The sequence below is a fragment of the Budorcas taxicolor genome, chromosome 19 (genome assembly GCF_023091745.1).
Source record: "Budorcas taxicolor isolate Tak-1 chromosome 19, Takin1.1, whole genome shotgun sequence".
NCBI lineage: Eukaryota > Metazoa > Chordata > Mammalia > Artiodactyla > Bovidae > Budorcas > Budorcas taxicolor.
The window spans coordinates 43,093,752-43,116,431 of NC_068928.1; the positions used below are offsets into that span (position 1 = coordinate 43,093,752).

General features: G+C 52.6%; 2 protein-coding genes across 4 annotated transcripts in view; one reads left to right on the forward strand and one right to left on the reverse strand.

Annotated features, from left to right (window-relative positions):
• Positions 1–3,156, forward strand: part of DHX8 (DEAH-box helicase 8) — a 30,288-nt gene extending 27,132 nt beyond the window's left edge. The window contains exon 23 of the mRNA XM_052658416.1: positions 156–3,156. Coding sequence (XP_052514376.1) covers positions 156–375 — 220 coding nt within the window. The 3' untranslated portion in view covers positions 376–3,156. The remainder of the gene's footprint in view (positions 1–155) is intronic.
• A 1,004-nt stretch (positions 3,157–4,160) lies between these two features.
• Positions 4,161–19,542, reverse strand: ETV4 (ETS variant transcription factor 4). 3 transcript variants are annotated; one of them, XM_052658439.1, is made up of 13 exons: positions 19,408–19,542; positions 18,756–18,898; positions 18,487–18,580; positions 18,217–18,264; positions 11,187–11,240; positions 9,867–9,993; positions 9,116–9,277; positions 8,467–8,735; positions 6,375–6,449; positions 6,150–6,218; positions 5,836–6,008; positions 5,466–5,567; positions 4,161–5,029 (listed from the first exon to the last, which is right to left on the reverse strand). In XM_052658439.1, the coding sequence occupies exons 1-13, from the start codon at positions 19,451–19,453 to the stop codon at positions 4,805–4,807; spliced, it is 1,587 nt and encodes a 528-aa protein (XP_052514399.1). In that variant the 5' UTR covers positions 19,454–19,542; the 3' UTR covers positions 4,161–4,804. The 3 variants fall into 3 exon arrangements, with proteins under 3 accessions (XP_052514399.1, XP_052514401.1, XP_052514400.1); XM_052658441.1 differs by lacking the exons at positions 18,756–18,898; positions 19,408–19,542 and having other exon boundaries at positions 9,116–9,259; positions 18,487–18,574; XM_052658440.1 differs by lacking the exons at positions 18,217–18,264; positions 18,487–18,580; positions 18,756–18,898; positions 19,408–19,542 and adding an exon at positions 16,258–16,415.
• Between the last annotated feature and the right edge of the window lie 3,138 nt (positions 19,543–22,680).

A 22,680-nucleotide genomic window follows, 5' to 3' on the forward strand; every position in this document is an offset into this window, starting at 1 on the left:
TGTCATAAACAGAGACTCCAGTCTCCTCAGGGTTCAGGTCGGAGAGGTAAAAGGGTCAAGTGCAAGCTCAGCTGAGGCCCGCCAGGGACCATGGTGACTTGACCATGGAGCAGGTCCTATATTGGAGGCTTGAACTCTCTCTCTGGCCCCCGTAGGGTGGTGTATCATGAGCTGGTGCTGACTACGAAGGAGTACATGCGTGAGGTCACCACCATCGACCCCCGGTGGCTTGTGGAGTTTGCACCGGCCTTCTTCAAGGTCTCTGACCCGACCAAGCTAAGCAAGCAGAAGAAGCAGCAACGGCTGGAACCTTTGTACAACCGCTATGAGGAGCCCAATGCCTGGAGAATATCCCGAGCCTTCCGGCGGCGCTGAAAGGCAAGAATCTGTTGGCCTGACCTGCAGCCCTGGGCCAGGGCTCAGCCTCGCTCTTATTGATGAGAAGCTGGTCCTGGGGATACAGCTGTCTGGTGGCTGAATGTCTCAACTGGGCATTTCCTAAACTTGACTCTCCTTCCTTCCTTGGTGGTAAAATAGAAACAGGGGTTTACGCCTGGTGTGATCAGAGCCTTCAGGCCCCACCACCCCAAGGTGGGGCCACCAGGGCTCACACCCGACACGAGGTACACACTGCAGCATCTCCAAGTAAGGGGAAACTTCTGCAGCTCTCGGATGGCAAAGGGGAGCCAAGAGTGTGTGCTTCGTGGACTCAGTGAGGGCCCTGAGGCCCTGGCTGGTACTCTGTAGAGGAGGGAGCCGTGAAGCTCACCCAAAGTGTTGGCCTCCCCCTCCTTCATACCCCTGTCCAGCCCCTGTCCAGCCCCTGTCCTTTTGTTTAACCTCCTGCAAATATTTATTTTCATAAGGAAACAAAAATGGTTCTCTGTGGCTGTTGCTTTTAGCTGAAAGGTTAGGCTATTGGCCTGGGCTGAAGGTGGGGAGATTTAGTATCTGAGGCTTCAGTGGAGAGTCCCCTGAAACCAGAGCCTGAGGCTCTTTGGGCTGAAGGGTGATGCACACCCAGACCTCCAGTCTTATCTCTCAGCATCAGCACTGGTCCGGAGCTGCGAGGACCGCACCGTGATTAACCACATCCACTGCACAGGCATTCTGCTCTGGGAGCCTGAGTGATTACAGATGCTGCATACAGAAGGCTCTCCCTGGCTCCCTCTCCTGCCTGCCAAACTCACAACATGCAGTGCGCCCTATTTCCTCTTGAAACACACAAGTAATGACACAACTTTCAGCTTATTTTTGGTTTTATTTTTATCCCCCTGATCTCTTCAACAGTTTTCTCTGGTCAAAGCCTCTCTTCCTCCACCCCAAAGTGAAAATCATTGTCACACCTCTCAGAGCCTGTTAGTGCTGCCCAGGACCTGTGCTCCTGGCCGCGTGCTTGGTGGTTTCCTCCTAGCATTTGGTTGGGGAATGGCCACCTCCCAGGGCCCTGCTCACGTTTCCTGAGAAGCCTCTGGACTTGGAAGACCATCAGGCAGATGCTGCCAGGCCAGGCTGTGGAACTTCCGGGAAGTTGGTCTGGTGGAGAAACCCCTGGCAGATTGGGCACATCCTGTGTTATGGCCCGAACTGCCTCCATTCTCTCTACACTTGAGAGTTCTGAAATGATATAAATACTAGAACTACTCTACAGTGGTACGTTGGACACTGAAGGAGACTATACAACCTACTAGGATGTGAAGGAATATAGGCTGCTTTTGGGCAGCAGACCAGCCTAAGGATACAATTCAGAAACAACCCAGCAGAGTCTGCTGACGGTATGCCCTGCCCCTTCATTTAGCTGAGTGAGCTGCGAGACTCAGTGTGCCTCTCAGGAAACCTAGGCCAGCAGCTGAAGTCAGAGGATTTAAAGAGCCTTTAAGGCCTTGTTGGGAGACAGAGGAAATTGAAGCAGAAGCAGAGGCTGGCTACCCAGTCTTAATTCCAGGCCAGGTCTGTCTGGTTTAGGAACAAACTCTGGGTTTGGCAGCCCACCTGTCCCAGCTGGGTGACCAACATTGACGGCATTGGCACCTCTTAAGTCATCACCGCCAAGAAAGGTTTGGATTTTAAGCTGAAGTTGGAAAGGGGATGTTTAGCAGGCCAAGGCTGAGAGCGGGTGGTCATCTTTCTGGGTAAGGTGAGCAAAAAGGACCCAAGCTCTGTGGGTCTTCTTGAACATCTCCCCAAAGAGCTGGGGTCACCGTCTCTGCTCTGACAACAAGGCAGGGGTCTGGCCTTTTGACTGTCCGTGACAAACAGCATGTAGGCAGCAGTGCTGAGCCTTTCTCGAGGGAACAGGGCTCCCAGCCAGATGGGCAGGAGGACCCGCCTGCTGCTCCTACACAATGGGGCCCTTGTTTCTCTTCCTTGAAGCAGTATATCCCGAGATTGAGTGACAGCCCGAAGAGGATGTGGGTCTCGTGTAAGGAGCTGGAATCTTCTTGCTGTTTATCTCACCCCTGCAGGAGCCTAGCTCCAGAGTTTCCTGCCCCGGCACTTGGGCTGAGTCTGTGCCTGTCTGTGTGTCAGGGAACCGTCCTATGGGCCATGTGTCAGCTCTCCTGTTGGGTCAGGTGCCTTGGTCCAGGGCTTCCCTTCATCCAGTCTAGAGTGTGGTTCAGTTTTGGCAGTCTTTCCTTCAGCCAGAGAATTCTCTCCTGTGGTTGTGGTTGTGGTCTGGTAGCCATCTCCTCCTCAGAGGAGTGCCCTCCACGTGCAAGGATTTGAACAGAGTTGTGAGGAGTGGGTTGTTAGCATTCCAGAGGACAGAGGTCACATGTCTCAGCCTGTGGAGACCTTTCCAGGACCCTGTCTGTCCTCATAATGCACCTACTGAGACCTCAGGGTTTACACTTGACCTTTACACCTCTTCTTACCATGATAGCCTAGATTTCATGTACAATTACAGGCTTCCCTGGTGGCTCAGACAGTAAAGAATCTGCCAGCAATGCAGGAGACCCAGGTTTGATCCCTGGGTCGGGAAGATCCCCTGGAGGAGGAAATGGCAACCCATTCCAGCATTCTTGCCTTGGGATATCCCATGGACAAAGGACCCTGGAGGGCTATAGTCCATGGAATCACAAAGAGTTGGACGTGACTGAGTGACTAACACTCATGTACAATTATGTATTTGTAAAAACTTGCTTTTTAAAAAATCTTGTCTATTGCTATAAAGTTAGCACAATGTTTTCTGTTTCTGGGCGGAAAAAAATAACATTGCTTTTTTTCTGTGGGTAGTGGTCAAGAGGCATCTCTTCCTGTAGTCTTGGCCTGAGTACTGGACAGGGGCTGTGGATGAAGCATCAGCTGTGGTTAGGCTGGCCCCGCCCCAGCGCAGACGTTTGCTGTGGTTCTGATGTAATTGGATGGAGAGCACCTGTTTTCACCTGAATCTGGCTCCTACGAAGCTGTTTACACAGGGACTGCCCATCCTGCCCCTCCCTCCTCCACAGGCCCTGTCATATTATCATATTTCCTTTCTAGATGTCACCACTTTTTCAGCCTTGGCTCCCACCTCCCAACCCTGAAAACGTGGCCTAGGGTTCTGTTCTCCCCCAAGATTTGAGCAAGGAGAGTCCATGCTCTTTCCCTTCCCATTTCCTGCGAAAGTCTGGCATGTTCTTCCTCACTGGCCAGGACCCAGGGCTCGGGGCTGCTCCAGCCTCCCTGTACCCTCTTGCCTGGGTGCTGCCTTTTCCCGCTCCCCTCCATACAAACTGTCCCCACCTTCAGCAAAACAGCGACCTGGAGCCACAGCAGGCGAGGGGACCCACCACTGGGGTTTGTATACATCGGTAGCATGGTCATGGGAGTTTACCTGTGATCACAAAAACCACAGACCAAACCCTGCCTAAGGAAGCCCCAGGAGGGCTTCAAGGCTCTCATCAGTCTCCCTTCCACTAACCTGAACGGGGAGATGGCTGCCCATCAATACATGAGATATTTCAGACAATCCTCTTGATAATTCTGGGAGGGAGAAGTCTGAGCAGCTATCTATCACTGAGCCCATTTTCCAGAGGAAAAAGGTCATTTGTTTTTCCTAAACCCATATGGGAGGTTAAGTGTCAGGGCCAGAGCCCAAACTCTGGTTATATGTCTTTGAAACCCCAGATCCTCCCATGGCAGCAAAGAGGACACAGAACTCAGGAGAAGCAGGGGCCTTTATTAGGGTCTGGCAGATACAGTGGAGGTGAAACCCCAGGCCTGGGCCTAGGAAAAGGCAGAGAAGAGGCAGAGGCCACTGGAGCAGAGGCTAGCCCCCCACACACACCTCTACCTGGCAAGCCCTCCCCTACCCCAAGTTCCTCACTCCAGCCTCCCCCTGCCTCTGGGAACACAGAGCACCAAGAACTGCCAAGAAGGACCCTCTAGGGCCACAGCTTGGAGGGAAGCACAGGATCCAGGCGGCTGTCTCCCTACCACGAGAGGTCAGGAAAGCTCAATGTACCTGCCCTCCAACGGGATGAAGTGGGGAAGCTCCTCTGTCCCCCAGAAGAGAACAAACGTGTTCTCTGTAGTGGGGAGAGGGGAGAGGGCTTGACCTCTAAGCAGGACCTACCTAGAAAGAGGCCAGAGGTGAGGCCCCCAACGGAATTTCCCAGACGCTACCTTCACGCTTGAAGTCTCCCCTTTCCCTTCCCATCGGTTCTGGGGAGCAGCTCAGAGTCTGGGCCGGAGTGACTGATGGGCAGAGGAGATCTACTCCAAAGACATCTGTGGGTTTCAGAGTTGGGGTTTCCCCGACACCAAACTCAACTATGTACACAGGCAGCAGCCCCAGCGGCAGGGGAGCAGCTGCAAAGGGCTAGTAAGAGTAGCCACCCTTGGGGCCAAAGGGCTGGGCAGGGCCAGCCAGCTCTGGGAGGTAGGCGGGGCTCTCGTCCAAATGGGACAAAGGGACTGTATCCTCCTCACTGACCGGCCGGTCAAACTCAGCCTTGAGAGCTGGACGCTGATTGTCCGGGAAGGCCAGAGAGAAGAGGGCCTCGGGCTCGCACACAAACTTGTACACATAACGCTCGCCGGCCACCTGTAGGGGGAGAGGGCTGAGTCAATGTGGGGGTGGAAAAGCAGCCCTCCTTCAGGCCCAGGCAGATGTGTGGGTTCCTCCTGCTGCTTCGTTTAAGAAGATGCCTCCCTTCACAATTCTTTTCCATTACTGCTCATCACTTTTTTGAGAGAGGAAAATCTTAGGGTTGTCCATAATTTCTGGACTTCTCTGACTGGTTCATTATGTGCTCCTTCAAACTTGCTGAGAGATGCTCTCCTACCCTCAGCACCTTTCCACAGCCACTGCCCCAACTCCCGTGTTTTTTTTTTTTCTTTTTGGCTGCACCTCACAGCATACAGAACTTCCCCAACCAGGGATCAAACCCACCTCCCCTACAGTGGAAGTGCAGAGTCTTAGCCGCTGGACCACCAGGGAAGCCCGCACCCACCCTGTCCTTGGACCCTTAACCCCTGACCTTCTGCATGATGCCTTTCTCGTAGTAGTATCGGAGTGAGCGACTGAGTTTGTCGTAATTCATAGCTGGCCGGTTCTTCTGGATACCCCAGAGCCTGGCGACCTGGGGACAGGGGATAGTTGGGGGATGGCCAGGGCAGCTCAGCAGAGGAAATATGGGGGGCAGGTCAGAAAGAGCACTTGAGATTCTTGGAGCACATGCTCAGCTGGCCCTGCAGCTAAGCACCAGCCTGCAGACCCTAGTTTGGCAGGAATTCAGGTTAAATAAAGCAGCAGTGCTGGTGAAGGCACATGTTACCAGTTCCCAGGGTTTCTTATCTCCAGTCCCCAACGCTGTTGGGAGGAGGAGTGGAGACATCTGAGAGGCCCACCTCCTCAGGCTCAATTAGTTTGAACTCCATCCCCCGGCCGGTCCAGGCAATGAAGTGAGCATTTGTCGGGTCATCGAGCAGGGCCACCAGAAACTGCCACAGCTGCAAGGCACCCCGGCGCTGGTAGGGTGGTCCCTCTCGGAAGGCTCCCATCCCTTCCTGCTTGATGTCTCCTGAGGAACATAGGAAACAAGAGGTGGAGGGCTTGTGCCTCTGGTGGCCCAAGCAACCCTGTTCCCTCTCCCCAGGCCCTTTCCCATGAAATGTGATTCCTGGGGGAGGACACAGAGGGCTCGAGCAGTCACTTCTCTGACCTTCAAACTTCTCAGGGACGACGCAGACATCATCTGGGAATGGTCGCAGAGGTTTCTCATAGCCGTAGCCTTGAGGAGGAAGTGTGGCGGTCATTCAGATCTGGGGGTTCACTGGTACGAGACCCCAGAGTCCAGAGGGACTCCTGGCCAGGAGCCCCTCCCCCACAGCAGGACTCTCTCCAACTTGGGAGGGCTTGGCAGGGGAGGAAGAGGGGGCTGCCTTACCCACGGTTCTGTCACCTGGAGAGGGCCCGGAGAAACCCTCTGTGTGAAGGTACATTGAGGCATACCCAGGGACATCTGGGGGGAGGAGAAAGAAGGGAGATGTTGGAGGTGGCTGGGGTGGGGGCGGCAGTCCCCCACACATTCAAGAACATGCCAGCCTGCCTTCCGGTTCTTTCCCCAGAGGCCCGCCTACCCCCAGGTCCCGGGGGAAGTTCACCCAGAGGGAGTGTCAGGCTCGAAGCCCTCAGCTTGAGGGCTGGGCCAGACGGCCTGGATGGCAGCAGCTGAGGCCGGGCAAAGCTGCTCCACAAGGCCCCGGATTCCAGGAGCAGCTGTTTCCTGTGAGTTTAGAGGGGAGGGGGAGGGTAGAGATGAACCTCCGGGGAAAGGGTTCGGTGTCCCAGGCTAAGATTCCCCTGGAATGGGCTGACGTCCGGTCAGCAGGGCAGGTTCCAGCCGAGTGCGGGTGTGAGGGAGGGAGGAAACGGGTGTGGGGGCAGGGAGAAGAAACACATGTATCTATTTGTGGAAACGGCAGTGGGCACACCCGGCCGGGCCGGGCCCTGTTTCCAGCTCTGACAGTAAGACAGTCCACTCTATTTCATTCCATTCCACAAGATTGACACCCCACCTGGAGGACGCGGTGGTGCAGCCAGCTTGTCAAGTGCCAGCCCCTTCCTGCCCTACCCCCTTCACTCCCACTTATGAATGAGATGGTGAAACCCGACACCTCCGGGAGGAGGCGGGAGGGTGGGCTCATTCGTGCCTCCATTTTGTGAATGGAATTCCTGACTCCATTCAGAGGAAGCTGAAGGGGGAGGGGCAGGAGTTCAAGGGCATGTAACTGGAGCTCCTCCGGTCTGCCTCCTTTGAAGGTCAGCGGACAACAGCGTCTCCCTGCTACTTCCTCCTCACTGTGGGACAGGGCTCAGGCGTAGGGCCCTGGGCTGGAGGAGAGGGGCTCCCTTCTGGTTCTGATTCAGGCAGCCTGGGGGATTTGGGGCTCATGTCCCTACCCCTAAAAGACTGACACCAGGAAAAGGGAAATTCAAAACACTCTAGGCAGGTCTGAGCCTAATCTAGACTCTGAAATTTATTTTTTTCTAATGCACATGGCAGATAAACTCAAATTTGGAGCTGGTAACAATGTTAATTAACTTGGGACTTCCCTGGTGGCTCAGATTTTAAAGAAACTGCCCACAATGCAGGAGACCTGGGTTCGAACCCACACCTGGGTCCGAAGATCCCCTGAAGGACATGGCAACCCACTCCAGTATTCTTGCCTTGGGAAATCCCATGGACAGAGGAGCCTGGTGGGTTATAATCCATGGGATCACAGAGTTGGACACGACTGACACACACGACAGTGTTAACAGGAGACAAGATTTCCTGGGCCTTTCCCTGGCTCCTTGGGCTTTTGAGCAGTCGCTGTTGTTTATGAACACCGTGGCTGAGTGCATCTCATTTGCATCAACAGCCAGGTGGAACTAGAATTTAAAGTAGTTGCTACTTCCAGTCCCCAGCTCTGGCCAGGATGGTGGGTTGTTTGAACCAGGAGGCTCCAACAGGATGTGGAAACCGCACCTGAACCCTGCCTTCCAATTGGGAAGTGTGAGCCTGGCTAGTTCAAGTTCATGTTTCTCCTCATTCAAATCCCTTTGTATTTCTTAAGCTTCTGTGGGGACAGAGACCAATGACACGTCGTATTCATCCGTGTCCACCAACTGCACACACTCATGCTCCTGGCATAGTACTTCTGTCCCAGTAGGTATGTAAGCCCCCAAACACCCGTTAAATAGAAATGGGAAGAAATGCCTTAACTTTCCTATCAAGTTACAAGCTATCCAAAGGCAAGGACCTGCACATCTCACTTATCTCTTATCTGAATATAAGTCTGCTGACTGAAAAGGGACAGTCCTTTTTGAACCTAAGAAAAGAAGTGGTAGGTGCGTGGGTTGAACATATTAACTAGTAAAAGGATAGGAAGGGGAGACATGTGTTTAACGGCACTGTCCACTCAATCACATGCCACCCCACCCAACAGTCCCCTTGAACAATCCTCCTCCATCCCCTTCCTGGGAGTGTCTCTTACCTGAGTCGTAGGAGAAGTCCGTCTGCTCCTGTTTGATCACCACCCCCGCCCCTGGGTACCTGTGCCCACTGACTCCACCCTGGCCCACTGCTGGCTGGCCGGCCTGTTCATACAGGGGGTCAAGGTATTCCTGCTTGAAGCTCTGCTGAGGGTAGGGTGGGCAGGGCTCCGACAGCTGGTGTTGGTAGGGGGCAGGGAGGGGTTCCCGGCCCGCTCCCTGAGAGGGTGTGAAGGAGTGGCAGACATCCAGGGGCTGCTGGAAGATGGAGCTGCATGTGGTTGGATGGAGAAAGAACAGAAGAGAATATTAAAAGTAGTCCTCCAACCTTGAGGGATGGGATGGGGAGGGAGGTGGGAGGGGGGTTCAGGATGGGGGACACATGTACACTCATCGCTAATTCATGTCAATGTATGGCAAAAACCACTACAATATTGTAAAGTAATTAGCCTCCAATTAAAATAATTAAAAAATAAAAGTAGGCCTCCTTGTGCCTGCTGCTCTCAGAGCTTACAGAGTGTGGGGGGCGGGGGTGAAGGAAGGGGCAGGGAGAGGTCAAAATCCTCACCTTTCCCCATGCCAGGTCTCTTAAGGGCCAGTGAAGAACACTCGAGTAAAACTGGTGAGAAGCAGCTCTCCTCGTCTCCTTACCTGTGCTCCCCGAGGTACCCATGGCCAGGGTGGGGCTGGGAGGCGCTGGAGGATCTCAGGAAATTCCGTTGTTCTGCCCGGGGAAAGGGCTGCAGGGGCGACTGTCCGGGGGCACCAGGGGCAGGGGACTTGATGGCGATTTGTCTAGGGGGGTCATAGGCACTGGAGGTGAGGGGGAGGGAGACAGGGGTGAGGGCAGAGAAGCTGGGCAAGCATCTTTGAACCCTTCATTCCCTGGGAAGTCAGGTCACAGGGATTATGGGAGAAAAGAGGGTGCCAGGGTGCCAGACTCTGCCCCAAATCAACCTTTTTTTCTTTCTTAATCCTAAAGCCAGGTGTAATCTTGAAAACACCTCTCCCCAGCCCACAGCAACTGGGTAGGGTCAGACAGTGGCTTCTCCAGTGGAAATACTCTGCTCTTTTTAATATTTTGGCCACAACGTGAGGCATGTGGGTGGGGGGTCTTAGTTCTCCAACCAGGGGTGGAATCTGCACCACCTGCACTGGAAATGCAGCCTTAACCACTGGACCACCAGGGAAGCCCCTGCCCTGGTCTTCATATACATCCCTTGAACCCCTGTTTTTGCGTCCTAACTACTCAGGAAATCCTGAGCTATATTACCCTATTACAGGAGCTCAGAAATCCTTTCTGTTATCTAATCTGCATCTGAAATGCTGCCACTGCTCACCAGGTGCCCACCCCCAAGCCTCCATCTCACCCTTCCTTCCCCAGGGCATGGCTAGGGCTCACCTGGAATAAAGGCACTGCTCGCCATGGTGATAGGGGAGGGGGGGCTTCCTGCTGCAGGACAGGGCCGGGTCTGTGCGAGGACTCTGGGGCTCCTTCTTGATCCTGGTGGTGGGGCTGTGGAAAGCTACTGTGGGGGTTGGGGGAGGCAGAGCAAGGCCAGAGAATGTCACAGGAGAGGCAGGAAGAGCTTCTGATGCCTTCTGACATCCGCTTGTTAACCATCAGTTGGATGCTGGTATAGCCTCATCCCCCTTCTCTGGGTCACAATTGTCAGAAGAATCATAGACACTTCTAAGAACAGTCTGGCTACTTATATTATGTCTAGTTTTATACTTGTGGCTCATGTCCAGTATGAACCAAAGAAACTCTAAAGTTCAACATTTAGTGCAACCCCAACCCACCCCCACCCTGCCCAAAACACCTTTGTAGGAGCAAGCACATCCAACCAAAGGCCTGTGGTTTTCCTGACCGTCCTGGAAAATTCCAAGGGAGAGAAATGTTTTCTTATTTGGGGCTATAAAGCATCTTTCTTTTTCTGGTTAAGGTTGGATATTAGCCCACTTGCATGTCAGCTGACTAGCATCATACACACACTCCTAATTATCCATGAAGAACACTGGCCTTTCCTGTGGCCCCTGCTGGATCCGCCAACTCCAGCCACCAGGCTGAGCAGCAAAGCGTTGGTTTCAAGACTGCAAGTGTGAGTCAAAAACCCACAATCGACTGCTCTGTTGTCAATTATTTGTGCTCTGCTTCATCTCATTGGTCAAGGCGGTTGAAAGCTAAGTATCAGACATTAAAGCAGGGTTTCTCAACAGTAGCACCAGTGACATTTGGGCCACATAATTCATTGTCCTGGGGGCTGTCCTGAGCATCAAAGGATGTTAGCAGCCTCCCTGGTTCTATTCATTAGATGCCAACAGCACTCCACCCTCAGCTGTTAACAACCCCAAATGTCAACAGACATTGGTCTCCTGAGGTGCCAATTATCCCTAGTTGTCCAGAAGTAACTTAGAATGGTAGAATTGGCCCCCACTGCACTGGTCCAAGCCCCTCGTTTCAGAAATAAGGAAAGGATCAGAGAGGTGAAGCGTCTGCTCCAAGGTCACACAGCTAGAATGGGCAAGCCCCGACGTGCACCAAAGTTTTCATCCCAATTACTGCTGAGCCTTTTGAGTCCAAACCCAAGAATGGGGAGCATGCCCTTCACCCTTTTTTCAGAGGACAGAACAAGTTGATCTTCTGTGATCCTCTATCCCTATGACTCATTTCCTGTCCTCCCCTACTCCCCATCCCCTCTACCCAGGGCCCTCTACTCACAGTTTTCCGAATGGAAATCAGGAACAAACTGCTCATCACTGTCCGGTACCTGAGCTGCAGAGAGAGGTCAGAGGTGAGTCTGGGCTGGAGGCCCTGGATGGCAGCCCCTGGCAGACTCCATTATTGCAGCCCTGCAGATTAGCACCAGCCAGAAGGGGCAAACAGTTTTCCTAGGACCGAAAGTAACTCCAACCACGTCCTAGCACCCTCCCTCTCGCAGCTCCCTTAACACCCTGGAGGGAAGGCTGCAGTTCTCAGAACCCGTCTGAGCAGATTCCAGAGTTGTGTCTTAGATGCTTTGTCTTTTTTCCCTCCATTTTTCTCAAGTGAAGATAACCCAGCCCCTCAGAGTTTACAGAGTTCCCTCAAAGCAGCGTCACATCTGGGATGGGCAGGCATGACAAGGAATGAGAGTCTGTGGACTTATAATCACATGGGAAGATTCTTAATCTGGGCTGGGCCCAGAACTTCCCAGGTGAAAGGTAGAAATCTAGAGCCTGGGAAAGGAGATGGAATAAAAGGAAAAGACTGGTTCAAGGAGGTGATAAGAGTATGACAATGGAAGAGGAGGCGGCTGGGGTCACTGGCAGTCATGGTGCTTTATCCCTTTGATGTGCAACTAGGAGAGAGAAGGGCTTCCTAACCTGGAGTTCTGAGGAGCACTCTCAGGGTGCCAGTGTGGGTGGAGCTGGGTTTGGGGATTAGGCAGGAAAACTAAAATAGCACAACAGCTCATCCGTGGCCCCCAGACTGGATATCCGGGCTCTGATTTCTAGTTCTTATTCTGGCCTCGCCAACTCCTTCAGGTGGGATCCAGCTGAGTACCTCTGCTGACCCGAGAATCTTTGCCCACTTTTTGCCTCTTTCTCAGGAATAAATAGATCACAGCAGGAAGGGAAAGGGTAGACACCTAGAAGGACTTCCTGATAGTCTGGGAAGAGAGGGGCTTGAAAGTAAGGCGATGGTACCCACAGAAACAGGTCTTTCGTCCCCTGTAGGCTGCTCTCAGTGGGCAATGGGAAAGCTCATGGATAAAATGATGGGAGAGTTGGAAATGGCTGGTAAGGGTGAGGGATACAAGGAGATGGCTGAGAACACTGTCACTTGTCCCAGTCTATACAGGACACACCCCAATCTCTATGGCTTCCCTCCTGGGACAAGGCTCCACTGTCTTCCTTGGATTTCAGCCATGACCTCAGATCAGAACTCCCTCCTCCTACTCTCCACATGGCTGTCAGAGGAATCTTTTATAACAGAAATCCAATCACTTCTCTCCCTTGCTTAAAGCATGAACCCCAAACTCTTTGCCCTTGGCCTCCATGGCCCCAAAGGTTCTGGCCCTTACTTGTCTCTCCGACCTGCCTCTCCTTGCCTGTTACCCTCCAGAGCTCTGATCTCCTTTTGGGTCCTGATCAGCTTGACCCCTCTTCCCCACATCCTGGCCTGTTGTCTTCTCGCCTCTGAAGTCTTAGCTCACTTTGCCCTTTCAGAGGCCTTCTCTGACCACCCACACTGAACTGGTCCCTCCTGGCTCTTGATCACATCCCTGTTTTATTTTTTCCCAAGCACATATGACTTCTTGAAAGTATTCATTTAATTTATGCATATGTAATTTATGTGTACTTTATCATCCATCTGTTCTACAAAGAAGTTAAGCTTGCTGAGGGCAGATGATTTATCTGTCTTTGTCTGACTCCCAAGCACCCCTGAAACAGGGTCCCATTCAGAATAGACACTCAATACATTATTTGTAGACTATATGAATAAACATACAATGACCCCTGTCCTCAGGCCAGTGGGAGTGGGCAACAGGGGCCTGGGAGCAAGAACTAAGGAGATCCTAACCAACCAGCCCTTCCTTCCCCTTGAGGGCCCCCTCTCCACCACCAGGTAAATATTAGAGGCAGGTCCTCCAGGGAAAACACATCTCACAAAGGATGCTTAAGGCTGTGATCAATTGCTTGGCAGGTGGATTCTTTATTAACTTGCTTTAAGACATCAGAGGTGTCAAGTGCTTTAAAATACACATTTATCGAGGAGAGGGATAAGTTGGGAATATAAGATTAACAGATGCACACTATCATTTATAAAATAAACAGCAAGGATTTACTGGGTACCACAGGGAAGTCTATTCAATATCTTGTAATAATCTAGAAGGGGAAAAATTTAAAAAAGAATATAGGTATAGACACACATGTATATATGTATAACCCAGTCATTTTGCTGTACACCTGAAACCTAACACAATATTGTAAAGCAACTATACTTCAATAAGAAACAATGAAATAAAATACACATTTATTTATAGATTGGTGACTTCTTGACAGAGGGAACCCAACAGCTAAAGGGTTTAAGGATCAGGAAACCCCCAGCCCCTAAAGAACTTATGGAAGAAAAATCAGCACAGAACAATTCTGAAGTGATCAAATAGATCAGTAGGGCATGAAATCCCTTGGCAAAAACAACAAACAAAAAACCAACACATTACATCTTTTTAGGAGCGCAACTAGGGCACAAAGGCAACCATTCCCAAACTGGCCCCAATCAAGAAGCCTGGGACACTCTTAGAAACAGATTCCCAGGCCCCACCCTTGGAGAGTCATTCCAAAGGCCCAGGGTGGGGGCATCTATCTATCTATCTATCTTTTTTTTTTTTTTGCCACACTGTGTGGCAGGCATATGGGATCTTAGTTTCCCAACCAGGGATCAAACCCTCGCCTCCTGTATTAGAAACTCAGTCAACCACTGGACTACCAGGGAAGTCCCAGGCACCTGTATTTTAACACACGCCCCTGGTAGCCCCTAAGAATAGGCAGGTTTGGAAAACTGGATAAAGGGAAGGATGCAAAACCTCAACTGCCCAGGAGGGTAAGACCCAAGCACATCCATGCTGTGCCCTTTGGCACAACCATAGGTGAGAGCCCCCCAGACGGACAGAATGGGGGTGACAGGAGCAAAATGAACACTATTTCCCTCCCTGCTACCTGGGCAAGAAGGGTCCCCAGGGTGGAAGAGGTCAGCACATGGGGGAGGCTGACGCACTCTAGGCCCCCTCTGGGGCTTCATTAACTGCCAGTTTCCACTGAAGTAATGGGCTGGGGGCATCTCCTGCTGGCGTCACAAGCCAGGTCACATCATGGTAGCGAACCCTGGGGTCATCTTGACTTTCCTCTTGCCTCAGGCCTTAAGGTCTGACCAGAATCCCCAGTTCCCAAGCAGTCCAGGAGACCACCCCCAGCACCCTGGTAATACCTCAAAAGAGGTGGTGCTGTCCTCATCCCAGGCCAGGAGAGATCAGCCAAGGCAAGAATGGGCTGTGGTGTGAACCCTAGTGCCTGCCTGGCCCCTCCCCAGAGTGCCAGCTCCTCCCAGAAGGGCAGGACAGGGCCTCTGTGGCTCAGAGACTGTCAAGGATGGAAACAGGAACACAAAGCCTCGCGTTCCTGGAGAGCAGGAGAATTTCTAATGACCATGTTTGGTCTCGAGTGTCAGCCACTCTCTATATATTTGTTGACTTGGCTGAGCTTAGGCTGCCAAGCCAGTGTGCCAGGGTCTGCCCCCAACTCCATCCTGGCACCAAGGTGGAGTTTATCTGCCTGGGGACATGGCAGAGGATTAAGAAAGGTGCCAAGCCAGCATAATGCCCAGAAAGAGAATTTCAGGGAACATCCCTCCAATGGGAGGGGAGTCAGTAGAAAAGGGGCTTAGGGGCTTCCCACCTGGGCTCCAGGAGAACAGGTAGGTGCAAACAGCCAAGTAGCGAAGCCCATCCCAAGTAAACCACCCACCTATACAATATATACTCCATCACCTTCTCCCTCTCTAAGGGTCCAATTACATGGCAGAGGGGCCTCTTAAGGAGCCCCAGTGGAAATGGGGGGAGGCATCCCCCAGAGCTTCTCCTCCATTTTGTCACCACTGGCCTCTCCCTCTTACCCCAGCCCCACCCTGGCAGTATACTGGAAGGAACCAGTTCTCTATCTATGGAGGGGACGTTTGTCCCCAAGAACCTTCTGGAAAGGGAGGAGACAGATATAGAAGGAGGCATTGTAGCTAGGGAAGACCAGAGGAGGGAATTAACCCCATCTCTTCTCACAGTCAGGCTGAGCCCCAGCGTGCACACGCATGGATTCACACACACCCAACTGCCTTTTACTTCACGGCTTTACACAGGTGAAACACATCCACATGGGATCTCTTTTTGGATTTACAAATACGAACAGGGAAAACCAAAGGACGAGGGGGCTGCAGACCTCAGAGGAAGACTTGGGACTGATGGTTCTTATGCAAAGGGGAGCACAGACCCACCCCTTTTAAGATCTCATAGGAGCTATGGATCCTTCTCTTAGAAATATTCACATTCCTTTGTGTATGTTGCACCCCCAACGATTTTATACACATATCAGAGGACTCAAGGACCCCTACAACCTATCCACAGAGCTTGCGGGAATCCATAGACCCTGTATGGACTCCTGCCTCATATAAAAAACATACATGACCCAGAGTCAACGTTCCTTATCACCAAGAGACCAAAGTCATTGCCTCTGAGGGTTCCAGAGGGCTCCCCACAAACCCGGAAAGGAACCCTTGACCAGAAGCACATCTTTGACAATAACCAGACGCAGCTTGGGCTCAGCCGGTCTGAGCCCGGGGTTTCCCTGCAGTAGCCTGGTTCTTTCTCCAGCAATTCAGCAGATTCCCAGGCACCCCGAAAACAGACACACCTTCTTAGTCTCACATCACTCCACCCCTCTATCCATCTAGAAAACCCCCAATCCAAAGATGTCTGAGCTGCCTCCACAGACCCCCACTCACCCTCACCCTCTATGTTGCCTGGACACCAGATGCTGAACCCACAACCACCTCCACCAGAATCCAACCTGGTGTCCCCCTAATTCTTCACAGCCCCACCCACACTTCAAGGACCCACGGCTTCAATCCAAATTGGGGCTTTAGGGAGAAATCAAGCTCCAGCCCCCAGTCCTACACACCCCACCACTGGCAAGTTTCCAAAGGAACTAGTCCCTCCCTGCCACCCCAAAGCTCCCTCTGGGCTGCAGGGGTCACTGACCTGGTGGGAAGAGGCAGGAGAGGAGGCTGGGGTGGTGCTGGGATGGTGCAGGGGGACAGGGCCCCGGCAGCTGCATCTGTCTCCGCAGAGAGAGCGAGAAGGAGCAATCGGCCACAGCATCCCCCCCTCAGGCCTGGCCATCCATCGCCAGCTGGGAACCTGAGCTGCTCCCTCAGAAGGAAGGAGAGGGAACCAAGGAGATCCCAGCGCCTCCCCCCACCCAACCTGCGTCTTGCGATCCCCACCCCCACCTCCCCACCCACTGGATTTAAATGTACAGGGACTTCCAGGGCAGCAGCAGCGTGAAACACACACTGGCTGTCACACTGACACATGCAGATAGACACAAGTACAATTTCTAGATCCCCACAGCCAAGGGGTGGGGCTTCCAAGGTTGACAGAAGATGAGAACATTTTCCTTCCCTTCCCATTCCAAACCCTGCTGCTTCCGAAACGCCAACATGAGCCTACCCCTAGATCACAAGCCCCAGGAGCTGCCCACTTGGGGGAGCCTAGGGACCCTCAGCTGGACAGACAGGAGCCTGGCAAGCCAGACAGAAATCAGGCGTTAGGAAAGGAAGTCTTTGAGAGACCCTGGAAACTGACACCACTGCGTTCTTTTAGCTCCAGCTCAGCTCCGGAACCTTGAGCGGAGGATGGGCAGGATGGGCAGATTGGGCATAGCTCTGCTTGTAATTCACAGCTGGGCACACAGGGCTTGCAGAATCAGGAAAGACAGCCACAATCTCCCTAGAGCCCCCAGATCTCTCCAGCACCCATGAGGACGTTGAGCCTTGAATTCCAAAATGTCTTGAGTGCTTGCTCCATGCTAGTCATTTTGTTAACGTATATGTTTAGGGGGATACCACAGCAGTCACAATAGATCTAGTCTGTCTAGTCAGGGGTCTTTCCCTTTTACTCCAGGCTTTTAAAGATGGTTCTAGAGGAGCTGGGTTTGAGTTTTAAGAAGTCATCCAAGAGACACAGGTGGAGGGATGGGGAGAGCTCAAAAAAAAGCCCTTAAGAAGGGGTTCCTTGTGCTGTGCTTTCTTGGGTTTCAGTGTTACAGTGAAGGGACCCTCAGATGGGGGTATTAACCGTTCCCTCTCAGAGACTGTCTCAACACCAAAAGCCACCTACCTGCAGTCCTGCTAGTGACACCCTTGGGCTCTACCCAAATACACCAAGGGATCCCACTAGGAGACCTCCTAGAACACATCTCCCTATACAGAGGCCCAGCTACTGACCCCACTCCAGCCAGCTTGCAGCTCACCCCCTCCACCATCACTCCCGACTCCTGCCCCCAGCAAACTGGAGGAGCAATTTGCCTAGGGAAGGAGGAGGGAGGATCGGCTGCCATTAGAATTACAATCAAGGCGATGTGGGGGAGAAGCCCTGGGCTGCTTTGCCAAAGTAATGCAAAAAAAGAATTATTTAAACTTTTGTTGTTCTCTGGCTCAGACGGTAAATCGTTTGGCGCTAGGGTTTGGGAAGAAGAGAAACCAAGGGGGTAAAAATGAATGTTTCGGCAATTCCAGAAGACAGGTAACAAACGAATTGCTCCTTCTCTTTCTCCTGTTTCTTACACTCATTCCCCCGCCCCAAAACCCTAACACACACCTCAGCCTGGGGGCTGGTGCCAAACAAACTTTGCAAATGAAAATTTCAACCAGGAAAACGGGCCTGGGGCCAAGTTCCATTCAAATAAGCAAATACCCCACACAATGGTCTGATTCATCCCCAGGCCTAGTTACACAAGCCTGGCTCTGGGCAGAGAAAATAAATATCAATATAAGTATCCACACAGGGCGCTGGAAAGAGTGGAAAGGCAGGAGACTTGGGGAAGGGGCCTTGCAGAGGCCCTGGAGGCCAGCAAGAGAGGAAGTGAGCTAGGTTGGAATACTAGGGGTAGACAGCATCGGCCACCCCAATAATAGAAAAGGTCACAAAACTACTCACCTTCAGCGAGCCACGTCTCCTGGAAGTGACTTAAATCCTGGAAGAGATCTGAGGGGGTGAATAATGGAATGGAGAAGGTGAGGTGGAGATGGCGGTGGGAGAGTGGGGAACCGTAAGGAGCCCAGTGACCTCCCCCCTTGGGGGCTGGGGGAGAATGAACAGAGTCCCTTGGAGGGCAATTTTTTGGGGGGAAAAGGGCGAGGGTTCCAGGTTCAGCCCTCAGGGTGTGTGAGGTGGGGAGGGTCGCGTTTTGTCTCGCTGTCTCTTTACCTTCGGAGTCGGGGGGCGGCAGGGAGCCCGGGTCCATGAGCTTCCCCTGTGGGACCGTCAGAGCTTCGCGCAAGCTCCCATTTCCGGGCGATTTCTGCGGGGAAGGGGAAGAATGCCCCCGAGTCACCCTGAGGCCGCCTTGTCTGGGGGGCGGGGCTGGGGTCCCGGGGTGACTCAGGGGCGGGCAGCCCTGGACCCCGCTAGGGCCGCGGGGTGGGTTGGGGCGGGTGCAGGGAGGGGGCGGGCGTGGAGGCCGGCGCGGCGCTCACGCTGCAGAAGGTGTAGGGCACTTGCTGGTCCAAGTATCCGCCTTTCATCCTCCGCTCCATCCGGCCGCTCCCTCCGGCCGCACGGCCCGGGCCCCGCGCGGGGGCAGAGACCTGGGGGCGGGGGGGCTGCGTTCGCACACCGTCTGGGGAAGGCAGCGAGGTGGGGGTGGGTAAGGGCGGCGGGGAGGGGCAGTCCCGAGGCTCCGGGTCCGACGGCAAAACTTCTCCGACTCACTCAGGCGATGCGGAGGTTTCCGCCTGCAGAGCTTAGTGCCGCCACACTGCCCTCCCGCCAAAGGAGGTCCCACCTGCTCCTGGGAACCGGGGTCGCCGTTTCGGCTGCTTTCTGCAGCCCTGCTTTGCCCAGACTTGGTTACATAAGACGTGTGTGTGTGTGTGTGTGTGTGTGTGTGTCTCTGTGTCTGTGTGTCTGTGTGCGCGCGCGCGAGTGTGCGCTCGCGCGCGGAGGAGCAGCAGGCGAGGCGCGCACCATTTCGCACGCCCACAACTCGGGCGCCCCCTCCAACCCTGAATCCCAGCGCCTCCCACCCCCTGCCCTGGAATCTGCGGAGGCGGTGGTGAGAGTGTGGTGAGTGTTGGATGCGAGGCTGGGAATCACAACTCTCCCTCCCTCTCCCTCCCGTAGCCTCACCTGAGGCCCGGGCGTCTGTACTGGAGCCGCGAGGGGTCCCGAGCATCCCCTCCCGGGTTGCACCGAGGGCCGCGGGGCTAGGCCGGAGCTAGGCGGCCCCGGCCCCGGGTCCCTAGCGCACCGGCTTGTTTTCCGGGCGCCGCCGACAGTTGTGAGCCCGGGGGAGCCTCTGATTGGTGCATTTCCTTCGCCTCTGCCTTGGCTTTATCCACCCCCCACCCCGCTCCCTTTGTTTCATTGACTTTTGTGAATGAAACCCCAGGGCCCGGCACGCCCGCCAATCCCGAGACTCGCCCAGCCGAGCCGGGGGGGCGGAGTTTCCCAGCAGCGGGGGCCAATGAGAACTCAGGGGTTGGCTCCCGGTTTCATTCACCGCTTGGGCTCCCATTCATAAAAAAATAAACTCCTTGCGGCCGGAGTTCATTCATAAAGAGCTGAGAGAAAACCGGGGAAGCCAAGGACCCGACGGCTTCTCTGTGGGACTCGGTGGTGACCCTGACGCTCTGCTAACTCCTCCGGCTGGCGTCTGCACACGTCTCTGTGCATCCGCGTGTACGTGGGAGTGTGAATGTATCTGTGTGTGCGCCCTGGGGGGAGGCGAGCGGACTTGCATGCCCAGAGGAACAATAATAATGAGCATTTATGAAGCTCTCTGCTTCCACGTGCTCATTTCATTCCCATAAGCTGGCGAAGGGGTTCTATTGTTTCCATTTTACAGAGACTGAAAATGAAAACTCAGAGAGGGGCGGTGGCTTGGCCACTCGGGGCGTCTGGAGTTTGCAGCCCCCGACCATCTACATTTTCCGGTATAGCCCTTTGAGGCCACAATTAAGTGAATTAAAGTTATGTGACAACTGATACACAGTAGGTGCTCAATAAATGTAAGCTGGCACGGAATCCAGGCTTTTCCTCAAGGGTCTGTTCTCTCAAAGCTGTTCTGTGACCCACTTTCTATTGATTGAAGCAGAAACTAGAGGCCCGGCTTGGACCTCTGAAAGTGCATTTCTCTCTCTGCTATCATTCCTCTTATCCTGAAAGCAAACACAGGGTATTAGGGAGCAAAAACCCAGAGAGCTGATGATCTGAGAGCAGGACTGCGTTCCGTTCTAGCCAACAAGCTTCTCACTGTGTTTGTCACCTCATTCATTTAGTAATTCATTTGATAAACACTTATTGTGCCAGACACAGTGCTGGGTGCCACACAGGAAGCTGTGACCAAGACAAACACTTGATGGGAGCTGGGCTGCTTAGGCTGGAGCCACGGGGGCACATAGAACTTGAAGTGCCCCAGGTCTTTTTTTTTTTTTTCCTGTGACAATCTGAGTCTAGAGTCGATGCGTTCCTTTGAGGAGATACTGATTTTGTTACCTACCTGTTTGTGATAAACTCTAGAGACTGATCAAACCTCAGGCTTGGTTTCAAAATTCATCTAATCTAACACCCCCCCCCCCCCCCCACTTTCAAGATGTGGCTGTGGAACTTCAAAGAAGGAAATGATACATGAAAGCTGTTGTCAGGGTCAGAACTGGGACTAGAACACCGAACCTCTAGCACCTGTTTAGGGCTCATTTCAGGAGATCGTCCCGGGCAAATGAAAATAAACTTCCTTCTCTCTTTTTAAAAAAAATTATTTCTTTATTTGGCTGTCTCGGATCTTAGTTGCAGGCATGTGGGATTTTTAGTTGGAGATCTAGTTCCCTGACCAGGGATCCAACCAAGGTGCCCTGCATTGGGAGCATGGAGTCTTAGCCACTGGACCACTGGCGAAGTCCTCACTTCTCTCTCTTTTCAGCTGAAACGTTTAAGTCTCATGCCTACTGCCTCCCTTCTCCAGGAAGCCTTCCAGAGAGCCCTAATCAGTTCCTTAAAGACACTACAACGTTCCTGCCTATATCTCTATTGTTGAAATCTTTTTCTGCTACATAGTCATCAACTGTATGGAGAGTTCTCCAGGGCCTGGAGAAGATCTCATTTGATTTGCCCCTTTAAATCTTTCCCCATAAGCCTACTTCGTGCTTAGAAGGGTCCCAGGAAATACTTGTTCAGTGAGTAGGTAGTATTAACACAATAAAGACCAAACTAATCGAGCTTAGCAGAAACCCTGCCCAAGAAAGGAGGGACAAGCCCAAGCAAATCCCAACTTTAAGCTGGATGGGACCAGTTTAGGGAGGAGCTTATGCCGCTGAGTCAAGAGAAGTGGGGGAGGAGGACGGAGGGTTCTTCCAGGAAGGCAGCTGTGATGTAGTTTCCATGACAATGAAGAAGATTCTGTCAGATCCTGGACAGAACTCTCCAGTCCCAGGATCTCTTAAGGATGCCCAATGTTTCTGAGTTTTTCCATTTCTCTGGAGGGCCCCAGTCTCCCTGGACAGTAAGTGCCTCCTCTCCGTTCCTCATCCAGGGTTATGGCTGAGGGGCCCTCCCTCACTGGCTCTGGCTCAGAGTGCTGGCTGAATGGAAGAAGATACTGCTGCTGTTTCCAATGGCCTCTGATTCAACATCCAGGCTCAGAGCAGTGACACCTCCAGGGGAAACATTTGAGCCTCTTCCAGAGCTTGAGATAGTTGGGGAGAGGAAGGAATAGAGGGGCTGGAAGTTTCTGTTGGAAGTCTTATCACAATAACCAACATTTAAAGACTTCCCTGGCAGTCCAGTGGTTAAAGACCCTGCTTTCAAAGTAGGGCACATATGTTCGATCTCTGGTCAGGAAAATAAGATCCCATGTGCCATGAGGTTCAGCCAAATAATAATAATAATATTTTTATTAACATTTCTACAATACACTGTGGAAAATTCTTAAAGAGATGGGAATACCAGACCACCTTACCTGCCTCCTGAGAAACCTGTTTGCAAGTCAAGAAGCAACAGTTAGAATAGGACATGGAACAACAGACTTGTTCAAAATTGGGAAAGGAATACATCAAGGCTGTTTATTGTCACCCTGCTTATTTAACTTACATGCAGAGTACATCATGTGAAATGCTGGCCTGGATGAACCATAGGCGGGAATCAAGATTGCTGGGAGAAATATCAATAACCTCAGATATGCAGGTGATACCACCCTGATGGCAGAAAGCAAAGAGGAACTAAAGAGCTTCTTAAGGTGAAAGAGGAGGGTGAAAAAGCTGGCTTGAAACTCAGCATTCAAAAAATGAAGATCATAGCATCTGGTCCCATCACTTCATGGCAAATAGATAGGGAAACAATGGAAACAGGGACAGACTTTATTTTCTTGGGCTCCAGAATCACTGCAGATGGTGACTGTAGCCACAA